This window comes from Natator depressus, chromosome 7 (assembly GCF_965152275.1).
Source record: "Natator depressus isolate rNatDep1 chromosome 7, rNatDep2.hap1, whole genome shotgun sequence".
In the NCBI taxonomy this organism is placed as follows: Eukaryota; Metazoa; Chordata; order Testudines; family Cheloniidae; genus Natator; species Natator depressus.
The window spans coordinates 101,079,277-101,101,911 of record NC_134240.1 but is presented as its reverse complement, the minus strand read 5'-3'; the positions used below and the strand labels follow the sequence as shown (position 1 = coordinate 101,101,911).

The 22,635-nt window shown below is 40.9% G+C and overlaps 1 protein-coding gene across 2 annotated transcripts in view; it reads left to right on the top strand.

Moving 5' to 3' along the window:
- The window catches only part of DOCK1 (dedicator of cytokinesis 1), a 540,600-nt gene that overhangs the window by 422,724 nt on the left and 95,241 nt on the right, over positions 1–22,635 (top strand). For both annotated transcript variants that reach the window (XM_074959163.1, XM_074959164.1), the window contains exons 33-35: positions 7,834–7,982; positions 20,046–20,131; positions 20,303–20,459. In XM_074959163.1, coding sequence (XP_074815264.1) covers positions 7,834–7,982; positions 20,046–20,131; positions 20,303–20,459 — 392 coding nt within the window. The remainder of the gene's footprint in view (positions 1–7,833; positions 7,983–20,045; positions 20,132–20,302; positions 20,460–22,635) is intronic.

Here is a 22,635-nt window from a genome sequence, read left to right as displayed (position 1 = left end):
GGTAATAAATAGATTCCTATTGTTACCGACATTTTTATGTCTGACAGTGTTTATTACCCTGAGTAGTCAAATCACTGTTGCATATGGCTCCGAAACAAAATCAAAAGTGAAAAGTTATTATATCTGTATGTCCTTGAACACGTTTATAACGTTATTCTATCATTGTACAAAAAATATGATGAAACCAAGTAGCTGTGACTTTTGATATCCAAAATAAATGACAAAGTTCAGACTGGAAATTTCCCATTTTATCTTGTCAGTTTATGACTGCAAATATTGTGATTAAGGCTTCGTATCTGGTGGTTTGGAGCTCTGTAGCCCAGAGCAGGTGCAAAGCAACTGTGGCATACTTTATATGCGTCAGTGAAGACCAGTACAAGGCAAAGTAAAGGGCTTATTTGAAATTATTTAAAGAATACCAGAAATATCCATCTTTTCACCATATATTTCTATTGTGTGTCCGTGCCAATACACAGATAGCAAAAAAAACCTCTTGTACTAGAAAGCAGCAATGCATAAGTTTCAACACATTTCAAATATTTGTAATAGTCTAGGAGTATAATCTTTGTTGAAGCCTGTTTGGTTGTTTAAGAGCCTATATAAAAAAGAACTTCATACAGACAATTTAATTATATACTATTCAGGTCCTGGCTACCTGAGGGAGAACTTCTCTCCCTGTGTGACACAGTGACAGCTTTGATCACTGGGACTCATGAGCTAACAGCACCCTAACTTAAAGGCTGGGGGCTTTAATCAAAAAGTTTGAAGTAGTAAAAAAAAATGAGAGAAGAAACAAAAAACATAATAAGTTGTAATTAATCAAGGGTGTCAACAGTTTTCTGTTGTGTGTAGGTCTGGGCTTGATCCAAGTCCCACTGATTTCAGTGGTAGTTACAGACCCTCTTTTGTTCCCATCATTCGCATCAGTGAGAGGTTTTGCCATTGATTTTATTAGGAGCAGGTTTAGGCACCATATGTATGTCAGAGCAAACTGTCCCCGACACACAACGAAAATGACAAGATGTGAGAGGTGCTGTTTAATTGGGCCACAAGTTCATTAACTTGGGGATTGGGCCTGCTTTGAGCAGTGGGTTGGACTAGATGACCTCCTGAGGTCCCTTCCAACCCTGATATTCTATGATTCTAACTTAGCTCATTAGGGAACTATCCAGCAATAACTTGTACAGTGCAGGTCATCACTCCTTCCTCACTCATCCAAACCTGGTCCCAGCCCATTGCTGGGACCCCACCTCCCTCCACTTGCATAAGGGTTAAGTTCCTGGCAAAGAAGGGTGTCTCCTCGCTGTATCAGATACTAGATTCCCCAGCTTCTTACCTTCCCCTAAGTTCATTTCCAGCTCCAGTTTATTTTTGAATGTCCCCACTGTGGAATGAGTATCTGCACTGGATACCTATCACCTGCCAAGTTGTGATAGCTTGTACTGAACCTCGTGACCTGCTCAGCCATGTCTGGAGCTGTTGTGGGGAAGGCAAAGAAAACCACTGTTCTCAGGCCAGTCTGGCAGGGAGGGGGAAATTCCTTCCCTGTCCCAAAAAAGGCAACTAGGCAATACCCACAGGAGACCCCCCCCAAAAAAAGGATCCAACTCTGATTCACTGGATGCTGCTGCTCCAGATGTGAGAAAGAGCTCCTCCCTCTTGTCTGCAAGGGGCAATGACTTATCTGAGCCCCTCTGGCCAGCCCTAGCCCAGGTGATGATTCCCTTCCAATCTGAAGTAGATGGGAACCCTTAAAGGGGCCACAACACCTTCCCACATGACCAGAGAAAGCCACACTGCCTTTGAGGTTGCAGGGGTTGCATTCTATTGTGTAGTTGCTGCTTTGAAAGAACTTAAATGGGTCTTTTTTTTAGTGCTGGCAAATATGTTCCTTTGGCTTAAGTGACAGAGGCCTTACAGTATGCTGAATCTGCCTGCCCAAGGCTCTAACTCCAGCTCTGCAGCTATGTGTTTGTCTTCTTATGGCCTTTCCATTATTAATGTTGTAATATTATTCAATTTATGAGGCTCATTTTGAACCCCTGGTCATTTTTAAAAGTGTCAAACCTTCAGAATTTTTTTAGGGCTCACTTTTACTGACAACTAGAATGTTTGTTGTCCGGACATTTTTAAATAAATTAAGTGCTTTTTGATATATAAAGGGTTTTTAAATGTCCCCTTTTTCAAATTTTTGCCAAGTATCTATTGTGCCTCTTGATCTGCAGTTTTGGGGGTCAAGAATAGTGAAATGTTAAAGAAAGTGTAATTATTTGAAAACTAGACCTTGATCCCACTCTCAATAAAGCTGATGGAGGGAAAAAATAATGTAAATATTTTCAATGCTGACATCTGAACTAACCAGGTCTACTTTTCAAATTTGAAACTCCCCAGAATATAGCAAAATTACTGCTATTTCTGCATTCCCCATCAGCGTGCTAGTCACATATAGGTCCAGCAGTTCACCCCAATACTTGATGTCAAGAAAGGTGTCTTGACAGAGATGTTAATTTTGTTGGAGGGAAAGTCAAGGTCAAAAATAGACGTGAACTTTGAGTCTAACACAAATAGAAGTAATTATATTTACCATTTTCTGAATTAGTCATACATGCTCAGATCTGACCCCAAGTGAGAATTGAAATTACTAGAATATTATTCAATGATTTTGTGACCCAAATTAAAATGTAGGGTAAGTGGGGGAGATGAGGAAAAACACATAACTATCTAACATCTTCCATATCTTATTTTTTGATACAATTAATTTATTATCTATCATAAGGCACTGTGCTGAATGCACTCTAAAAGAGGCAGTGCGCACTACAGCAAAGCAGAGACCAAAAAAAAGCAAAAATGTATACATGCTGTTTAACAGCAAATGTTGGTTCACCTATAGTTTTAAAGCAGCTGCACATTATATTACCTTGCCAAAGACAAGAGTACTAAATTTTCTTCTAAACCTGTCACATTTTGAATCTGTACATGGGAGCTCTCATGCTTCAGGGGAAAAAAACCTGTTCACTTGTTTATCTCAGGATATGCTTTGTATGTGACAGACAGCTGGAGTAGATGCTGTTAGGTCCCAGAATAAGATTGTTTCCTTGTGTATTTTGTCTGTAATATTTTATATTGTGGCACAACATTGCATTGGATCATGTTGTCATGGCAAATACACGTGTATTTCTGTACATGACTGATTTACTGAAATACATCATATAGTGTATAATTTTAGTTATGGTTAGAAGGGTGTCAGTGGGAGGCTTATACCTGCTTCCATTTGAATGGTTTGCTCACATCTTACTGAACAAGCCAAAATATTTATTATTCCTTGTGTAATGTAAATTTGGGATAATGATGAGGATTATTTAGAATTTTCATTTGCTCTACCCTGATTTTTTGTGGTCCTCTTCAACTCCCTTATATTTAAGAATGTACTTTGTGTCTTAAATCTCAGGTGGGTACAGTAGATCTGATTCATGAGGCAATATGCTTAGCATCCAAAACAGGGAGAGTGCTGACTCCACAGTTCTTACAGATTATTGTACTTGTTTTTCCATGCAGCATAGAGTGTAAATTCTGGTGGAAGCCACCTACATACTCTGCAGATGAGGTGAAGTGCTAAATGGGCTTCAAAAAGCAGATTAAATTATACAAAATTATACAAATAATTTTAATATTTTTGCTAATCTCTTTTACTCCCCTTTTCCCCCATGTTCTTCTCTTGTATTTCACTTGCTAAAAACCTCCCCTGTCCTCATTGATTTAAAAACTCTGTTGATTATTATCTGTGAGAGAGGATTGCTGTGAATATAATGCACTCTAAATAACAAAAGGACTGAATACTTACAGCGGCAATTTCCCTAGATTCTGCTGATACCTGTAAAGGACCTGAATGTATGAGGTCTGGAGCAAGTCCTGAGTGTGCCCACAGCTCCCATAAATGTCAGTACTTTGTATGAGGAGCTCAGCACCTCACAGGATTGGACTCAAAGCTGCATAGTCAAGATATGTAGCTGTTAGTCACTCAGCTGAGATATTGTGTAACTTTCTGTTTGGGCAGAAACAATGTATTCTGTTACAGAAAAGGAAGAGTAATCAAAGATTTAAAATGCATTATTTTTGAAATTTGCTATTTTTCACATTTAGTCCTCAAAAGATACTAGTTATTGTTTGCTATGTATCTTTAAGCTTGGAGCAATGAAAAACTCATTGTGACAAATAGAGAACTTCATGACACTGATGTTGCGCCTGACAAATAACTTTGTCACTATCATTTGTTCTCTGAAATATTGGCTCTGACACTTTTCAGACATAATACAAGAAAACTGTCACCTGAGAGACTGAAGGTAATAACATTAAAAAAAAAAAGAAAAGAAAATAATAGAAAGCTTTACAACTTTTACTTGCATGCTCCTCAAAGCATTCAACATTGGCAGGGTCACGTTGTCAAACACTAACCGATCTCTTACAAACATGCTAATAAGATCTTAGGTATATCGTAGAATCATAGGGTTAGAACGGACTGCAAGAGTCATCTACTCTAACCCCCTGCCAAGATGCAGGATTTGTTGTGTCTTAACCATCCAAGTCAGATGGCTATCCATCCTCTTTTTGAAAACTTCCAGTGAAGGAGCTTGCATGACTTCCTTAGGCAGTTTGTTCTACTGTTCTTACAGTTAGAAAGTTTTCCTGAGATATAATCTAAATCTGCTATGCTATAATTTGAACCCATTGCCTCTTGTCCTGTCCTTTGTGGAAAGAGAGAACAATTTTTCTCCATCTTTTTTATGGCAGTCTTTCAAGAATTTGAAGACTGTTAACATGTTCACACACCTCCCCCGACCCCCCCCCCCACTTAATCTCCTCTTTTCCAAACTAAACATACCCAGTTCCTTCAGCCTTTGCTCATATGGCTTGCATTCCATCCCCTTCATTATCTTTGTCGCTCACCTCTGAATCCTTTCCATTTTCTCTACATCCTTTCTATACAGTGGTGACCAAAATTGGACACAGTACTCCAGCTGAGGCCTAACCGGTGCTAAATACAAAGGTCCTATCACCTCTTGTGACTTTCTATGTCTCTGTTAATGCAACCCAAAATTGCATTTCCTTTCTCTGCGACAGCACATTGCATTGTTGACTCATGTTGAGGCTGTGATCCACCACAACTCCCAGATCCTTCTCAGCAGTGCTGCTGTCACTCCAATTATCCCCCATTCTGTATTTGTGAATTTGGTATGTCTTCCCTAAGTGTGGCTCCTCACATTTGTCTTTGAATTTCATTTTGTTGTCTATAGCCAGTTCTCCAATTTATCAAGATCACTTTACATTTTGGCTCTGTCCTCCAAAGTGTTTGCAACCCCCTCCCCCTCCCCCCCCCCAGCTTTGTGTCATGTGCAAATTTGATCAGTATGCTCTCTATTCCTATATCCAGGTCATTAATAAAGATGTTAAATAACACCAGACCCAGAACAGATCACTGTGGGAACCCTACTTAAAACCTCCTTCCAATCTGACATAATTCCTTTAATAGTTACTCGTTGTTTGTGTTAACCAATTATGTATTCAGTTAATGGTATTTCTACTGAGCCTGCATTTCTCCAGCTTGCTTATGAGAATGTCATGTGGGATTGTGTCAAAAGCCTTGCTAAAGTCCAGGTATATTATGTCCACTACATTCTCCCTGTCCACCAAACCAGTTACCTTGTCAAAGAAGTAAATCAAATTGGTTTGGCACGATTTGTTTTTAAGTAAATCCATGCTGGCTGCTAGTGATCATCCCTTCATCCTCCTGGTATATCTAAAGTTCTGCCATTGCTGCTTTCAATTTAAATTCTCAATCAAGAAAGCAAATAAAGCAACTTATTTGTTGAAAAAAATAAAACGATTATAATGTTGCTATTTTGTTACTAAGGATCTTCTTCTTGATCACCTCATGTATTAAATGATCTTATGTTAATGTTAATTGCAATCACAACTAAAATTGATAATGAATATGAATACTGTCTCAGCGATTACTACAGTAATCTTATGAGAACAAGCGTGTTAATGAACACACTGTATTACATACTGCTCCATGGTTGTGTGTGTTTGAAATTTCAGATTGTGAATTCATGCTATACTGTGCATTTTTCTTCCATGTAGATATTACATTTAATTTAAAAATCAATATATACTGATTTTTTTTTTTTAGCGTTCTATGCAGTATACAGTATTATAATAGACTGGGTCTCTATAGCAACTTCCATACAGGGATCTCACAGCACTTTACAAATATTAAGAGATTAAGTGTCACAACACTCCTCTAAATTAGGTAATCATTATTTACCCTGTAGCGGGGCAGTCACCCCGCTCCAGCCCTGAAGGGATTAAAAACAGCCCTAGGAAAGGGCAGCCCCAGGGAGCCAATCAGGGCCAGAAGGCAGAGGAGTTTCTCTCCAGCCCTGGAGGGAGAGGGCCTAGCTGCTGGGGAACATACGGTTCCTGAAGTAGGCAGTGCTGGGGAAAAGGGCAAGAGGAGCTGGGAAGCTCCAGCCTGGCAACTCCCCAGGCTGAGGTCTTGGTCAACACCGAAACAGATACTGGGGCTGCAGAGGTGCAACCCCGGGGACAGGCAGAGGCAGCCGATCCAACCCCATTGCCAGTGATGAGTGTCCATTACCGACTGCAGTCTGCCCCAGGGAAAGGGGGCTGGATGACGACTGGCAGTAGCCACTGAGGCAAGGTGGGTTTGGAGGGTCGGGGGTTGGAGGGAGGGGAGACCCAGAGCGTGGAGGTACTGCTGGGGTAGAACCCTGAGGTAAAGGGCACCAGGGTCCGGCAGGGACACGGGGCCAGCGGCAGGCGAGACACCGGCCTGCAGAGGGCGCTCCATGTGCTGGAAAAAAGCTAATTACCAGACGACAGGCAGGAGGTGCCAGGCCGGTGGGTCTTCGCTTCGCTACATACCCCAGTTCATAGATGTGAAAACTGAGGCCTAGAGAGGTTAAGTGATTTTTTTCAGAGTCACACCAGGAAGTTTATTGCTGCGATTGGAATACAATCATATTCCTAAGATTTCTATATATTCGCCTACCCAGCGCCCCCAAATCTGTCTTACATTTCATTTACTGTGCATGATATCCATTCTTCCTTCCTTAATATCATAGAATATTGAATATGAATGCTGCTTGCAGTAACTAGATGTTTTTCGTTAAATGGTCTAATTTTTATAATTTTTATCAAGTTGCTGTTAAGAACTTACTTTCTGAATCTGTGAGGGGGAAGAATTTGGGGAGGCACAGTTTCCATTTGGGAAGAAAAATGTAAAATAAAATTAGCCAGTCAAACCAACTCTGGAAGAAAGAAGACCTAATCTAGACCTGTCTTAGATGATGTTTAATGTCTTGAGGCTGTAAGTATGCAGTCATAATGACATTTTGATAGAGTGTCACATTTTGTAACAGTGGGAAATGTATGGAATTTTAAATAATTTAAAATCGGCTTTTTCCCCCTCTTCCATCCTATTTGCATGATGTAACTCAAATACTTAATGTGTAATATGGATGTGTGTGAATTTGTTTGGTTTAGGGAAGTATAGCAAGCTCTGGTGTGGTTCTCTCTTGAACAGTTCTTTAATAGTTTTACTCAGCCTTAAGAACAGAGTTCACTTCTCTTTCTGAGGGTTAGTGACTTACATTAAGACATAAATTGCAATTAAGAAATTGAGCCCAAAATCAAGAAATGCATTCTTACGCTCAGGATATTCAAAGCTTATTCACTGTAGCATTTTTTAAGGTAATCTTGTAGCACTGTTGGTGGCTTTTCATTAATTCTGAAGTACATTTCCCCCCGCCAAAGGTCAACATAAGATCAAATTCATCCCAGAAATGGTTGGACCTATGTTGGAAATGACACTGATTCCTGAAACTGAGCTTCGAAAAGCTACAATCCCAATATTCTTTGACATGATGCAGTGCGAGTTTCATTCTACCAGAAGCTTCCAAATGGTAAGCATTGTTTAGCTACAAATATTTTAAGTTTGTGAGTGTTACCCAAGGACATTTTGATGCCCACTGGTAAAAGGCACAGAGATACACATAGGGTTACAGTGATCCTCAGGGTTCACCAAAAGGGGTCATGTAAGCTCTCTAAGAAAGCATGATTTCTGGTCATCATGGCCATTACGAAATATATGTGGAGATAATGTGTAAGGAGTGATGTGTGTATACTGAAAACTATGTTCTTAAGTCCTTCTTGATAAACATAGATTGCTCAGAGGTAGCATACATTGAGACAGACTTCTCCAGACAGGAGGTGGGAGACACTTATTGCCGTGGTTGATGATTGTGTATTGTGTATCTTACAATGGAAGTCTATTGTTATACTGAGTTAAAGCTAATGTATACATTGCAGGAAAAAACAAAAACAATAGGGATTATCCTGTCTGAATAATGAATTTTAGAGGAATAATTAAGGGTATGGAGGTACACCTGCTATCCTTCAATCTAGGAAGACAAGCTACTAGTGGACTTGATTTTAAGAAAGGAGGATCTCTGCTATCTTGGTTGAAAACTCTAGGAAAAGAACTTTGGGGTGTGCTAACCTGTAGGAGACAGGATAATGTCATGTGAGTTAAGTTTAGGCTCTAAAAAGTTTCTTATAATTTTGTTTTGCATGTAACCATTTGTTTCCAGTGTTCGTTCTTGCTATCATTTGAATCTCTCTTTGATAATAAACGTATTTCTGTTTTCACAATAAATATATCTTGAGTATTGCATGTTAAGCAGTGTGATGATCTTGAGCTGAATCTAGTCATCTGGTGAATACTAATCCTTTCGGAGCAGAGAATATGAGAGTTCTGTGAGTGTTCAGTGGATAAGAGGCTAGGTGCTTCAGAGGGACACTTGGGATCAGGAAGGAATTTCCCCCCAGGTCAGATTGGCAGAGACCCTGGGGGGCGGTTCGCCTTCCTCTGCAGCATGCGGCACAGGTCACATAGGTTTAACCTAGTGTAAATGGTGGATTTTCTGTAACTTTAAGTCTTTAAATCATGATTTGAGGACTTCAGTAACTCAAGCAGAGGTTAGGGGGTCTATTAAAGGAGTGGGTGAGTGAGTGTGCAGGTCAGAAAGATGATCATGATGGTTCCTCTGACCTTAGAGCAGGGGTGGACAAACTTTTTGGCCCAAGGGCCACATCGGGGTGCAAAACTGTATGGTGGGCCGGGTAGGGAAGGCTGTGCCCCCCAAACAGCCTGGCCCCTGCCCCCTCCCACTTCCCGCTCCCTGACTGCCCCCCTCAGAACCCTCAACCAGCCACCCCCCTCCCTGCTCCTTGTCCCCTGACTGCCCCCCCCCGTATCCCCTCCCCAACAGGCCCCCCGGGACTCACACGCCCTACCCAACCTCCCCTGTTCCTCGACCCCTGACCGCCCCACCCCCCAGAACCTCGGCCCCATCCAACCGCTCCTTGTCCCCTGACTTCCCTCCGGGGCCCCCTACCCAACCTCCACCGCCCCCTTACCATGCCGTTCAGAGCGGCAGGAGCTTGCAGCCCCACTGACCGTGCAGCGGCGAAGCTGCGGGGGAGGGGGAACAGCAGGGGAGGGGCTGGGGGCTAGCCTCAAGGGCCGGGCAGGATCATCCCGCGGGCCATAGTTTGCCCACCTCTGCCTTAAGAGTCTGAGGACTCAGGAGTTGGTGTGTGTCTATCACTCATCTGTACAGAGATAGCAAGGCCTGAAAGATGCCCCTCCATAAAGCACTGTTCCCTTCACTTGGCCAGCCAGCCAAATATGCCCCCTACCCCCTGCTTAAAGGTGCAGGGTAGTTATTGGATGGGGACTAATCTAATTCTGTGCTGGACTTATTTTTCATAAGTTAGTATTCATAACAAGCTTCTAACATATCTATAGCCAAAATAAATGAATGCCTACAAGGAATCAGTTAAACATATAAAACATGACTAGCTGTATTAATTTTCAGTTGCATTGCAATGAACGAGGAACTTTTGATCAGTATTTTGATTCAATTCAATTTCAATAATCAGTTTTTATATTTATCTCTGATGTTATTGCAGTAATAAGTAACGTACTGTGTAGTATGTTAACGTTGTGTGTAACTATGCCATAATGAAAAGTAACAAAACAAAAATCTGAAGTGCTCAATGAGATACCATTTACACATTCTCATGTCAGAGGCTTACTTTTGTTACTTGTTGTTTGTTTTATTTGTGTAACTGTATGGATCATGAACTATATAAGGATGCATTATTGTTTAATTTATGGCTCTATATTTCTTTGCATAGAATAGTCTGGTGATTTTAATAGATGAACAACTTAAATATTTAATGTAAACTTTCTTCCCTTTTCGAGAAGAAATATGCCTCATGATTAAACCACAGATGTTTTGGATTTTAGATAGAAATATTCCATATATTTATATCCTCGTGTCACAACAGCTTGCTTCATTATGAATACAATATTAGCATAATATATATATAAGCTCCTTGTACAGTACATTCAGAATGCATATTTATATCTAACAGAAAATATCCAATCTGTCCGTTCATAGTTTCATGTATAAGTGCAAGAGATCTATAGTTTGCAAGGAACATCACTGTGTTCACATCTGTGTGCTGGTGTTAAACTCCAGCATTTAAGCAAGACCTTAGACTATATTTGGCATAGAATGTGACATAGCCACATTGTTTAATCAGTGAGTATGTGTTTTAAAATACCCCTGTCTAACTTCAACTTTCGATACATGTGTGCCACTTTATACCTCACCAAAAAGATTCACGTTCAACATCCAACTCAGTGGGTTGGTCCTCTAATTAGATTGCACCCCAAAGGGGCTGAAAGGCAGTTGTATATGGCCAGTAGAGAATTACCTCGAGGTAGAGGAAGTTTTCACTGGTATAGCTAAACAGCAGCCAGACCCTTTGCCTCTTTTCCCCTTCACCAAGCTGTCTGGGTGTTGCAGAGCCCTGCACTGCCTTGGCAATATTCCACTAGCGCAGAGTGGATTCAGGGCCTTAAGCCAGTGTTGGGGCTGACTCTAGCCTGGAGAAGAAGGTAGCCAGCTCCTGCTCCCTGATGCTTTCTTATGCTGAGCAGACAGAGGTTTTCCTGTCTTGTCATGCAGGCCATTGCTGGTTTGCTGTTTACAGGTTATGGTGAGTGGCCTGCTCCCAATAACAAAAATAGATTTATGCATTGTGAGAAAGGTATTCATACTTTCTTCAAGAAATATTACCAGTACCTAGGTAGGCTTTCATACTTTGTGTGTGTGTGTGTCCTGCATTATATTATGTACATGCAACTGCTAGTTATTGTTCTGGTTTGCTTGCAAAGAGAATTTAGAATTGAATAGTTCGCTGCTGTTTAACTAATCTGCCAGAAATACAATTATCTAACCTTATTAGTCACATCAGCAAGGGTTTAAATTGGCTCCACTTCCCCAGCAGATGTGTAAACCTATAATGTGTGGGAAGAATATATATTTTTCACAGAATTGTAATACTAGAACATGTGGCCTATATTATTAACAGTCAACTCTCACCAAAACTACTTTTATTTCAGTATCTATTGTTCTTTTCTGGTGAAAACAGTCTTAGACAGCATGACTGTATTTACCCTTACTGTACTTGCAGCCTTGAGAAAGAACAGAAGATCAGTAAAATTGTGTACTGTCTTTAAGTTATACGTTCCCAAATCATGATATGTGGAGATCTGGGCAGACAAGTAATGCTGCCCACTTCCCCTCTCTCACCTTTTGTATGCAGCTCCAGCTAGGACACACCACAAAACAAGGAGCATGGGCTTGCCACTAAGGTCCACTGAGGCTTCCCCATAGAAGAAGCTGCCTCCTTTTCTCTTCTGCTTCCCTCCTTGCCTCCCTTCCATCAGTGCACTCCACACTTCAAAGACCGGAGGGAATGTCAGAGCCAGAGAAGGATAGTGAGGAGAATCACTTTGACTATCACAGTCCCAATCCTAGGCAGGTAGTGGTGATAGGTCACGTGTAGCAGCAGGATGGAAGGTGGTCCATGAGATGACCATATTACAAAAGGTGGCCCATACCATAACAAGTTGAGGCACCACTGGTCTACAACCTTGACTGTACCACCTGATTTCTCTCTGTCTCACATTCTTTGGACACACTTCCCATTCATTTTCTTGTCCGACTTTGCACGCTCAAAGCTTTAGCTCTCGTTCCCTGGACCCATCCCATTGCTTTCCCCTCTCACCTCACTTCTGCTCGTCTCCTTGTTCTGCCTTCTCTAACTCCAGCCTTATCTCTCTGAAGTTGAGAATGAGAGTCCTTTGGGAATGGGGGATGAGAGGTGGGAGAAGGAACACTGGAGAGTGCATTCCGAAGATCAGTGAGGGTTTCCATCAGCAGAGGGGTGAGGTAGGCTGGCACCATGTGCAAGACAGGACTCACATCCAGACCTGCTGCTAGAAATCCTCTCTTAAATTGCATGTAAACACCCCAAAGTGACCTACAAATAATTGAGAAAAGAGCCAATTAGAATTGTTTCATTGGGGAGCTAGCTAGTTCCTAGGGGTTAAAATAGTGTAATTAATGTTAGATGAACCGGTCTGGATTAAAATAAAAACAGACTTGTAACTTCATTCAAAACATGAACCAAACAAAAGAGAACTTTTTTGAGGTGCTAGTTCAATTTTTTTTATATGACTTTGCACCTTTCTGTGCTACCTGGTGTGGGACAGAACAGAAGCAAACATAATATATTGATGTGCGTGGACTTTCCATCTAGGTTTACACCAAGGAGAATTCTGTAGAAAAAGCTTAATCATGTGAGATTTCCAAACCAGACCTCAGCAAGTAGAATCCTTGGGTACTTAGCTGAACCAGTATTCTGAGCCTTTTTTGGTTCACCCATTGCTAATGATGATTTTCCAATTCCTGTGCTCATGTTAAAAGTTTGACATGAAAATAATAGTGTTATAGTAAAGCTATATCCTCTTATTGACTTTCCATTTTAAGATTATATAAATTATCCAATGTATGGTGTACAAAATCAATATACACACAAGGAGCCCACAGTTGCCAACATTCACGTTGTAAATAAGCACCCCGACTTTCACAATAAGCCAAAAATCAAGCTAATCCCATTTCAAAACAAGGCCAAAACAAGCCAATCCCTAAGAACCTGATCACGCTATGTGACTAGAGCCCCCTGGGACTGTGGTGGGCCTGCTGTGAACCCCCTGCTGTGAACCCCTCTCCCTTGCCCCTGCTTGCCAGGAGCCAATCAAAAAAAAGAAGCTACAAGCCAAACAAGCTACAAGCAAAAAACTAGCCAACAAGCAACTCACAAGCCAGTTAAGCCAAAAACAAGCCCAGTTTTTGCGTTTTTTTCTGCAGCTTTGGCATGTCTGAAGGAGCATTGCTAAGTTAATAGGAATGAAATCAGATTTTACATTTATTAGTAAGCTATCCGAATTTCAATTTAACAGTCTGATCTTCCTAGCTAAGGAAACAAAGTTGTATAAATGCAGCAGTAAATTTGTATAGCACCTTTCATGAAGCCACATCTCAAGGCATTTTACAACGTCATGAGCAAAATATTAAACTTAGATTCACCGCAGGCTCCACATCAATAAATCACAGGTGCATAGAAGGATCACCATGTCATTTAATTGACTTGGACAGTTTGATCATGTTAAGAGGTTAAAGAGTGATTTGATAATCAATATAAGCTTCAGCAACAAATTAGTGTAAAGTTTTCAAAATAATGAAAAATATTGGAACAAGACTCTGTGGTACAGGTAAGAACTTGGTAGCAGAATTTTATTCCATTCTGAGTACCTAAATAACTTTGGCCAGATCCAAAAAAAACCCAGAGTATTATAGTGATGTCCCTGGGCATACCACAAAAGATTCAGTTTGGGTCCAAGTCAGAACAGAATATCACAGAAAATGTAAACGTTTATCTAAAGCACAGGGCCAATCCTTCAGCCCCAAGTTGTGAATAAAGGCAGTAGGAACGGAACCTGCAAAAAATCCACAAAAATGACCTAGAAATCTCAGTCAAACAGGCTTTTTAATTCCCAAGCTGGCCCAAAATACCACAAAATAGCCTTTCTTAGGACACTGCTTCCTCTCTTCACTTGAGCCATGAAGAACAGAGTCAAATCCAGATATTACCACCATCTCTTTTTTTAAATAATTAACGGAACTTTTTGCAATTACTGTGTTGTTTTGGATGAAGGCCCCAATGAGGCTTTCATTTTATCACAACTACAAATGGGCACTAGCTGAATAGTTTGGCTCAGGATCTCAGCATTTCCCAGATTTAATGGGTGTTTGGATAAGACTCATCTTTAATCCATGCTGGTTCAAATGACCCTTACTAAAATCCAAATTTGGAATTATAATAGTGTAAAAGATCATTTTAACCTTGAACAGGTAATAGGTAGAATTAGCATATTCACCAAGAGAGAAAAGAATCGTTAACAAAAAATATAAGAAATTAGTCAAAAATAACTATTACCTATTTTTTTTCAAAATAGTTGCCATACTTCTTATGAAATAATATAGAAAGAAGGTTCCTTATTTGTAAAATAACACACCACAGAATTTCTTCACTCTCCCCACAAAAATACCCCAAAGTGCTGAGCATAAAGAAATTAGATGTCCATGTCTGCACTTTAAGGCTGAACAACAGAAATAAGAAGGACCAACATAGTATCCAGTAGCTGAGTGTCATTGGTGTAATCATGAAAGTTCCAACAAGTTTCTTATGATATTAAAGCTAAGAGGTGCACATAAATACTGAAAAGTAATGGCCTAAGAAAAGAGCCCCACGGGACACCACAGCACATCTGTCCTATATCCATAGAAATTGGAATATACGTTGATATAATGTAGTTATAACCCAACAGATACGCAGACATCACATAAGAATGGCCAGACTGTGTCATACCAATGGTTCATCTAGCCCAATATCCTGTCTTCTGACAGTGGCCAATGCCAGATGCTTCAAAGGGAATGAACAGAACAGGGCAATTTCAAGTGACGTCACATCCGTGTATATGGAAGTTTTAATATACCCATCTTATAGATGGGCAAACAGAGGCACAAGTTTGTGACTTCTCCAAGATCTTACAATGCTGCAGTGACATGGGCGATTACACTCCCCACAACCCCACAAACTCAACCCTCTTCCCAGAAGGGTCTAGGACTTTGTTCTGTAGCTTATCATAAGGGGTTTTCTAGGGATGAAGTATCAGTGGCATTTAACATTCTCCTGACTTCTGATTTCTTTGAAAGACAGCTGATTGGCCCACACAGTGACATCGAGAAAAGGGGTAAGGTAGTAAAGGTCACTGAACAACAAAATCACCTTGTGGTAAGTAATTGGTCCTAGGTCCATCTTTGGAGATGGATGTTGTAGAGGTATAATGAAAGAAGGGGCTGAAGCTACTTGAAGTTTTCATTAAGGTTCATGCTAACCTTGGTACAAACTTAATGTGAAATCTTGTTTGTTTCTTTATTTGAACTTATTTCCTAGTTGCAGCTCTGAGATTCTCATTTGGGAAATGTGAGTTCACAAAGTTAGTGATATTTCAGGCAGCTTGAGTGTACTAAAAAATACTAGCTTGGGCATCTGATCTTCATCCTTTGGCAGAAGGAAGCCATAAACCAGAGCTACCTGAGTAGTCTCTCCATACTGTTCTTAGGCCAAAAAACAAATTGATTCATGGTGTTAAAAAAGACCTGAGGATGCCACATATTGTGGGCATATCCTCCCTTCAGATGTCATGGTAGTCTTTCTCAAAAATGGCAGACTAAGCAGGGAAATAATTGGGTAGATAGTCTACATCAAGGGATGGTTTCTTGACTCAGAGATCTAGCAACCATTTTAAAATGAAGCTGACATCTTGACTACCTCTAAGGAAGAGTTAACAATAATCTCCAGTAGTGGTCCCAACACCACCCTGCTGGCTTTCACAAACCAGGGGAAGGATATGGATCTAACTCATAGGTCCTGACAAGTACATTCCCTAAACTTCCAGATACAACCTCCATGAGTATCACCAACTGGAACTTAAACACCACGGACTCAGCACTTGTTCCCTGAAGAATTAGTTCCACCACTGTAGAGGCAGACTGCTCAGTCTGAATCTGAGCAATTTTAATGCAAAATAATGTGAAAAATCTTCATTGCAAGTAACGCTTGCCTAACATCAGATGCAGTCTCCCTGAATAGTTAATATAGGCAATGCTGGGGCATCATCCTTAATCAACAATTTTATAAGCCTTGAATTTATCAACATGAACCTAGGGCCACTATTGATACTTTAATCTTCTGTGAAAAGACCCTGAAAGTAATATTCAGTAGTGTACTCTCAGCCTGTGCCTGCTATTTGATCTAAACCAGTCAGTTTCCTTCCAAATACCATAGCAAGGATCCAGGAAACAAGCCTTTCCACAATCATTCCCTTTCGCCAGTCCCCACAGCGATTGCCATAACCTTAGTATACATCAGCATTGTTCAGCCCACTCAGCCAACCTAAAGCAAGCATCAGAGGGATGTGCCACCATAGCTGGGTACCCAGACCATAGTGTTAGGGTCTACAGAAGGAGCTAGAATTTATAGGAATTTGCATTTAGGTGAAATGTGATTTGAGTAATCCGGATGTCAACAAAATGTTGAAGATCCTGTATGTGAAGTGTAATGCTCCTCCTCTTATGAGTGATGGCAAACAAGTAGGTAAAGCACACAGAGAGCTGATGCTGGCAGCAAATGTCATTTCTTCAGATAGGTGAGGAAAGATCATTCTTTTTTGTGCCTCATTAGAGAACATGAAATTTGTGACTTTTGTTTTACTTAGTAGTTTAAGTATTATTGGACTTGTCCTTGTACTACAGGGTTGGGCTTCATAGTTTGTATTTGCTTTTTAGAAGTGGTAGATTCCTTTTCTCAATTTCATTTAATTTCTGGAATAATACGTGTAATATATTAAGAGTCACTTTTTTCAGCTGGGGCACAGAAGGGGAAATTCAAAATTCTCCACAACTTGTGTTTTAATTGTTTTTTGTGGGGCTTTCACTTTTTAATATCAGGCCAAAAAGAGCATTTAAAATGGTTGTAGTATGCACTATATCTTGGATACTCAGGTGATTTTTAATATTGTAAATATTATATATTTATAGGCGGTGCTAACCGCGCTACCTATAGTTAAGGTTGCTTGAGACATCTAATTATAAACCCCTGTTTTCAGTTGCTTATAATTTTACCAAACTTTAAACATTTGGGCTGAAGTTTTCCAGATCTGCCTATCTACCTCGGGGGGGAGGGTGTGTGTGTGTGTGTGTGTGTGTGTTAAAGCTTCAGCAAAAATGATTCAGCCAATTTCAGAGAGTGATATTAGGGAAACATATACTATTTTTGCCCATGTTTTTAAAAATAAATCCTAGAATCACTTTACTGAGAAGTGCTAGAGCAGGGGTTCTCAAACTGGGGGTCAGGACCCCTCAGCGGGTCGCGAGGTTATTTCATGGGGGGTCACGAGCTGTCAGCCTCCACCCCAAACCCCACTTTGCCTCCAGCATTTATAATGGTGTTAAATATATAAAAAGGATTTTTAATTTATTGGGGGGGAGGGAGTCACACTCAGAGGCTTGCTAAGTGAAAGGGTTACCAGTACAAAAGTTTGAGAACTACTGCACTAGAGCCTCTGTGCTTTGAAACATGGGTTTGATATTTGGCTGAGGGGTTTCCCTGGGACCCTGGAGTCAGGGATGTGCCTTTTGCTGTTCCCTAAAAAGTTGCCTAAATTTGTCCAAGTTATAAGCTTTTGGAAAATCTCAGTTCACACATGCTCATTGGAGACCTGTTGGGAGTTTGGCAGCTAAATGATCATTAAGATTCAGTCTGCACTGAGCATGTTCCATTTTAGGGGTTCAGGGATTGAGCAGGACTTTCCTGCAATTGCTGTTTCTGGCTGTTGCTGCTCGCCACATGGCAGCATCAGCCACCAAACTCAGAGCAGAAAGACTGGCTCTTCTCTGCTCTCAGTGCTTCCCCTGCTTGTTCCCAGGCAGTATGGAGGAGGAAGCCACCTGACTTGAAAGCAGAGGGGACAGGACCCAGACTGGGGAAGGAAAATTGGGTCAAGGAACCTGGTAGAGCGAGCCTGGGACTGGGAGTTGAAGGGGGACTGGGCCTCTTATGGGGAGATGCAAACAATGCTAGGGATCTTTTGGAAGAGTTACTGCAGGCACATCAAGATGTTAAGAGATTGAATCAAATAATTTGACTCTAAAGAGTGGATGTTTAGACTTTCTTTGTTGCTACTAAGCTGTTCATAGATACAGATTCCTGCCATCTGTAGGACTGCTAAGAGCAAGACAGATTCTCCCACACATTCTATTCAGCCAAATGGCCAGGATTTGTATGTGAATTCTGCTAGCCTGAGACTGGTGTGTTTCCAAACCTCTCTTGATTATGGTTGCTTCAGGTGTGTGAGGGGCCATGAAAGGCTGCTAATGGGAGGCAGTCATACATATCCACTTTCTTGCCCACTGCAGGATGCTTCTTCTCGCCAACTTTTCCCGTAGCTTTTTCTCGGTAAGCACTGACATCATTTGGCCCTTCCCATATTGGTCTCTGACATATCATGTGCATATTGCAGTTATTTAACTACTGAATGATTACTGTTGATGTGAGTTGATCTTTGTCCTTATGCAAATAGTTATCCTGATTGCTATATGGGGGAGTAGGAAGGAATTTTTCTTCGTGGCAGTTTCACAATGTTTTGGGTATAGGACATTTGATGAAAAACATATGTCCAGAGCTTAGACTTCATCTAAATCTTTTGCAATTGGTCTCTATTTTACACTTGTTTAAAGTCGTGCTTTTTTTTGTCCTGTTTTTATTGTCCCTTGTGGTAAAGGCATGTGTGTTTGCTTAGTTATTTGTAATATATATGGCATTGTAATAGTAGTCTTAGGACTGAATTTTCGGTTACGGTACTCTGCTCTGCCAGTATAAACAGACCATAAAGTAGGTGCAAATGTAATTTAGTCCCACTTTAAGGCCCCTGCTGGGTACAAGAGTGGCATAAATGACCCATGGTTTAACTGAGAATTAAGTTATTGATGATAGTTTGTTAGACTAAAATTGTGGTGAGACATTCTGTTTCATAGAAATATGTTTATTGTCTACTCTACTATTAAAGAGATGCAAATGCAGGAGAAAATACACCTCTGTATATTTAAAGCAATTGAGGAAGTTTAATTCTTGTGAAAGATGACTAGCTCAAGGAGCCGTGCAGTGACAGTTCAGTACACTGCTCTACCATGTGCTCCCACTCTGACCTAATGGGACTATTCATTGTGATGGAGACAGTTTCACTCCATTCTTCCCTCCCACTGATTCCCTGTATACAATATATATTGGCTGTGTACCTACAACTTTAGTTTACTACCAACCTGGACCAGATTCATGGCAACTAGAGGCAAAAGGCTTTGTACTATTTAAAAATCCATGGAATTATCCAATCCGCTATTAAAATAGTTAATATCCCTTTGAGTATGTACTCGTATTACTTCTTAAATACAAATACAGATCTTAACCCATTCAAAAGGACTCTCTTCCCTTCAGGAATGATATTGAAACTGTCTATTAGGTGTGTTACAGTGTGTTACAAAAAGAGATGGTAGGATGTTCATTCAGTTGAGTTGTCTTTGTTGCTGTTGTAATCATTGCAGGCGACATTGTGTGTCCTGCTCTGTATGCTCTTTCCGCTCCCCCCCCCTTCCTGTCATCAGCTACCTTATTTAGATTTTCCTAATGCATATATTTAAGCTTCATTTAATAACATGACCAGTGGTTTTCTCAAATGAAAATCCTTACAGGGCAGCAGATCATAATGGATATCTGAGATTGCAGACTTTTAAAGTCAATCAGGCTTAAAAATAGTGGTTAAACATATCATAGAGATATCCAACCAATCTATCAGCCATTAGTGATACAGTAATAAAATGAAATATTTGCATACTGGTTATTTATGCTTGCTCTGTTTATTCTAGTTTGAAAACGAGATCATCACAAAACTGGATCATGAAGTAGAAGGAGGCAGAGGAGATGAACAGTACAAAGTGTTGTTTGACAAAATGTAAGTGTTGATTAGCAGTGGCATTTATGTCAGAATATATTTGGACTACAATGAACTTTGTAGCCCAGAAATAATTAAAATCTTTTAATGGTGCAAAATATTTAAAATTGCACCTTAGTCTAGTACCTCTTCTTGAGTGTGATTAACAAGCAGTGTGCAATTATTTTTCAGTCTCTTGGAGCACTGCAGAAAACACAAATATCTTGCTAAAAATGGAGAAACTTTTGTCAAACTTGTTGTCCGTCTCATGGAAAGACTGCTGGATTACAGAACTATAATGCACGATGAAAATAAAGAAAATCGCATGAGCTGCACTGTCAATGTACTGGTGAGTGAGAAGAAATTATTTGGCTAAATTTAGAATGTGTATTGAATTTTTAATTTTAACAGCAAGCTTCTGTTTGTTCTAAATGAAAGATCTTATGATTTTCACCCACCTGTTAAAAATAAGGCTGATTAATCTGATTTAAAGAGGGGAATTCTTGACAAATATTGTTCGTCACATTTAGTTTTTCATATTTTTTTTTTAAATTTAGAAAGGGAGTAATGTAGTCATCCTCAGCTGCTGTCGGTACAACCCATATACCACATCATCATCTGTGTAGTCAGTTACCAGGATTGTTACCTGTGTGTTACTTTGAAGCCTAAAATATCTGTTGAGTCAGTGTGAAGTGATGGAAGCAGCTATAAGAATGGTTGAGAGCTCTTTTGGTTCAGAATATCACCAGGTTCTTCTTCGGGTGCTTGTTCATGTCGATTCCATTGTAGGTGTATGCGTGCCCACGTGTGTGGCCAGGGGAGATTTTTGCCTTAGTAGTGGTTTCTTTCGTGACATCAGAGGTATGAACTGAATACCAGATTTAACTCTGAACTAAATTTGCATGCAACTGGATTACTTGGCTCAGTTGCCACACCCATGTGACAGAATGGCACAGCATACAGATGTCAATCTAGAAAGTTGCATTAGAGTTTGCTTTTCTCGTGTCTGTATAGCAGAGACTGAGCACTTTATATCTGAGGAGGAGAACTCTTGAAGTTGCCACTGATCAGTGATCCAAGGAATGAGATTGCTTATGGAAGAGGCAATTTGCCATTCTGACTAGAATTAGAGTGACAAGATGCTGCCTGTTGGTAACTGACAGAGAAGTTACAAAAATAAAGAGGCATTTGCAGTGATTTTAAGAAGATATAAAACAAGTTATAGTAATTTATAAAACTGGAAAAGTCTAGTGTGAAAGAGGTTTATTTTTCCTTCCATTCTTCATACCCTGTGCTTATTGTTTTTCCTTTTATGTCAACTCAGAGAATCCTGCTAAGTAAAACTTGTCATATCAGCTAGGTGGGATTCTAAATGTACACTTGGGTGTCACTCTAACCACATCTTGTCTTTCAGTTAATATACTCCTCTTTCTTCATCTATCTAGAGACAAATTTTTGTAATAGTGTCTTCTGTTGCTGATTTTTTGTTATACTGGATGTGATCTCAATATTTCAAATATTTGCATACGGTAAATTTTGTGGGGGATTTATTGTCATTGAGCCAAATTGCCCTGAGATACTCCTACACAACACTCCCATTGAAGTCTTTGGGAGATGCATGCAAACATTTCAGGGCAGTGCTTGGCTCATAGATTTTAAATCATATTAGATAACATGGTCTCATTTTAAATATGTATTCAGCCTTTGGGTTTAACATAATCTTTTCATCCTTAGTGTGCCTATGGCGAAATTCATCCCTGTACAGAGGGCCAGCCTAACGTCAATTCACCATTTAATTCCTTCTTAAAACCTCAAAGTAGGGCTTAAATGGGACGTAGGCCTTGCACTTGCCCTTTGCCACAGGGATGAATTTAGTTCATATTTACTAGAGCAGGGGTGGCAAACTGCAGGCCGGATCCGGCCCACGAGCCGTTTTAAGCTGGCCCACTAGCTCCCGCTGGGGAGTGGGGTCGGTGGCCACAGCACACAACTCGGCCCCGTTACGGCGCTCTAGCCGGAGCACTGGGTCAGGGGCCACACAACACAGCTTCCATGGCATGGCCCCACTCTGGCACTCTAGCCGGGACACAGGGTCGGTGGCCGCTGCACCCAGTTCCCGGAAACCACAGCATGGCCGCACTCCAATGGTCCCCTCCGGCACTTCGACGGGAGCTGCAGGAGCGGTGCCTGCAGATGAGGCAGCGTGCAAAGCCACCTGGCCTCACCGCCACATTGGAGCCGAAGAAGGGACATGCCACTGCTTCCGGGAGCCGCTTGAGGTAAGCGCCGCTCTGAGCCCTGCATCCCTGAGCCTCTCCCCATGCCCCACACCCCTGCCCCAGCCCTCATCCCCCTCTTGCTCTCCAAACCCCTTGATTCCAGCCTGGAGCACCCTCCTGCACCCCAAACCTCTCATTCCAAACCCCACCCCAGAGCCTGCACCCCCAACCAGAGCCCTCACCCCCTCCCGCACCCCAACCCCAATTTTGTGAGCATTCATGGCCCGCCATACAATTTATATTCCC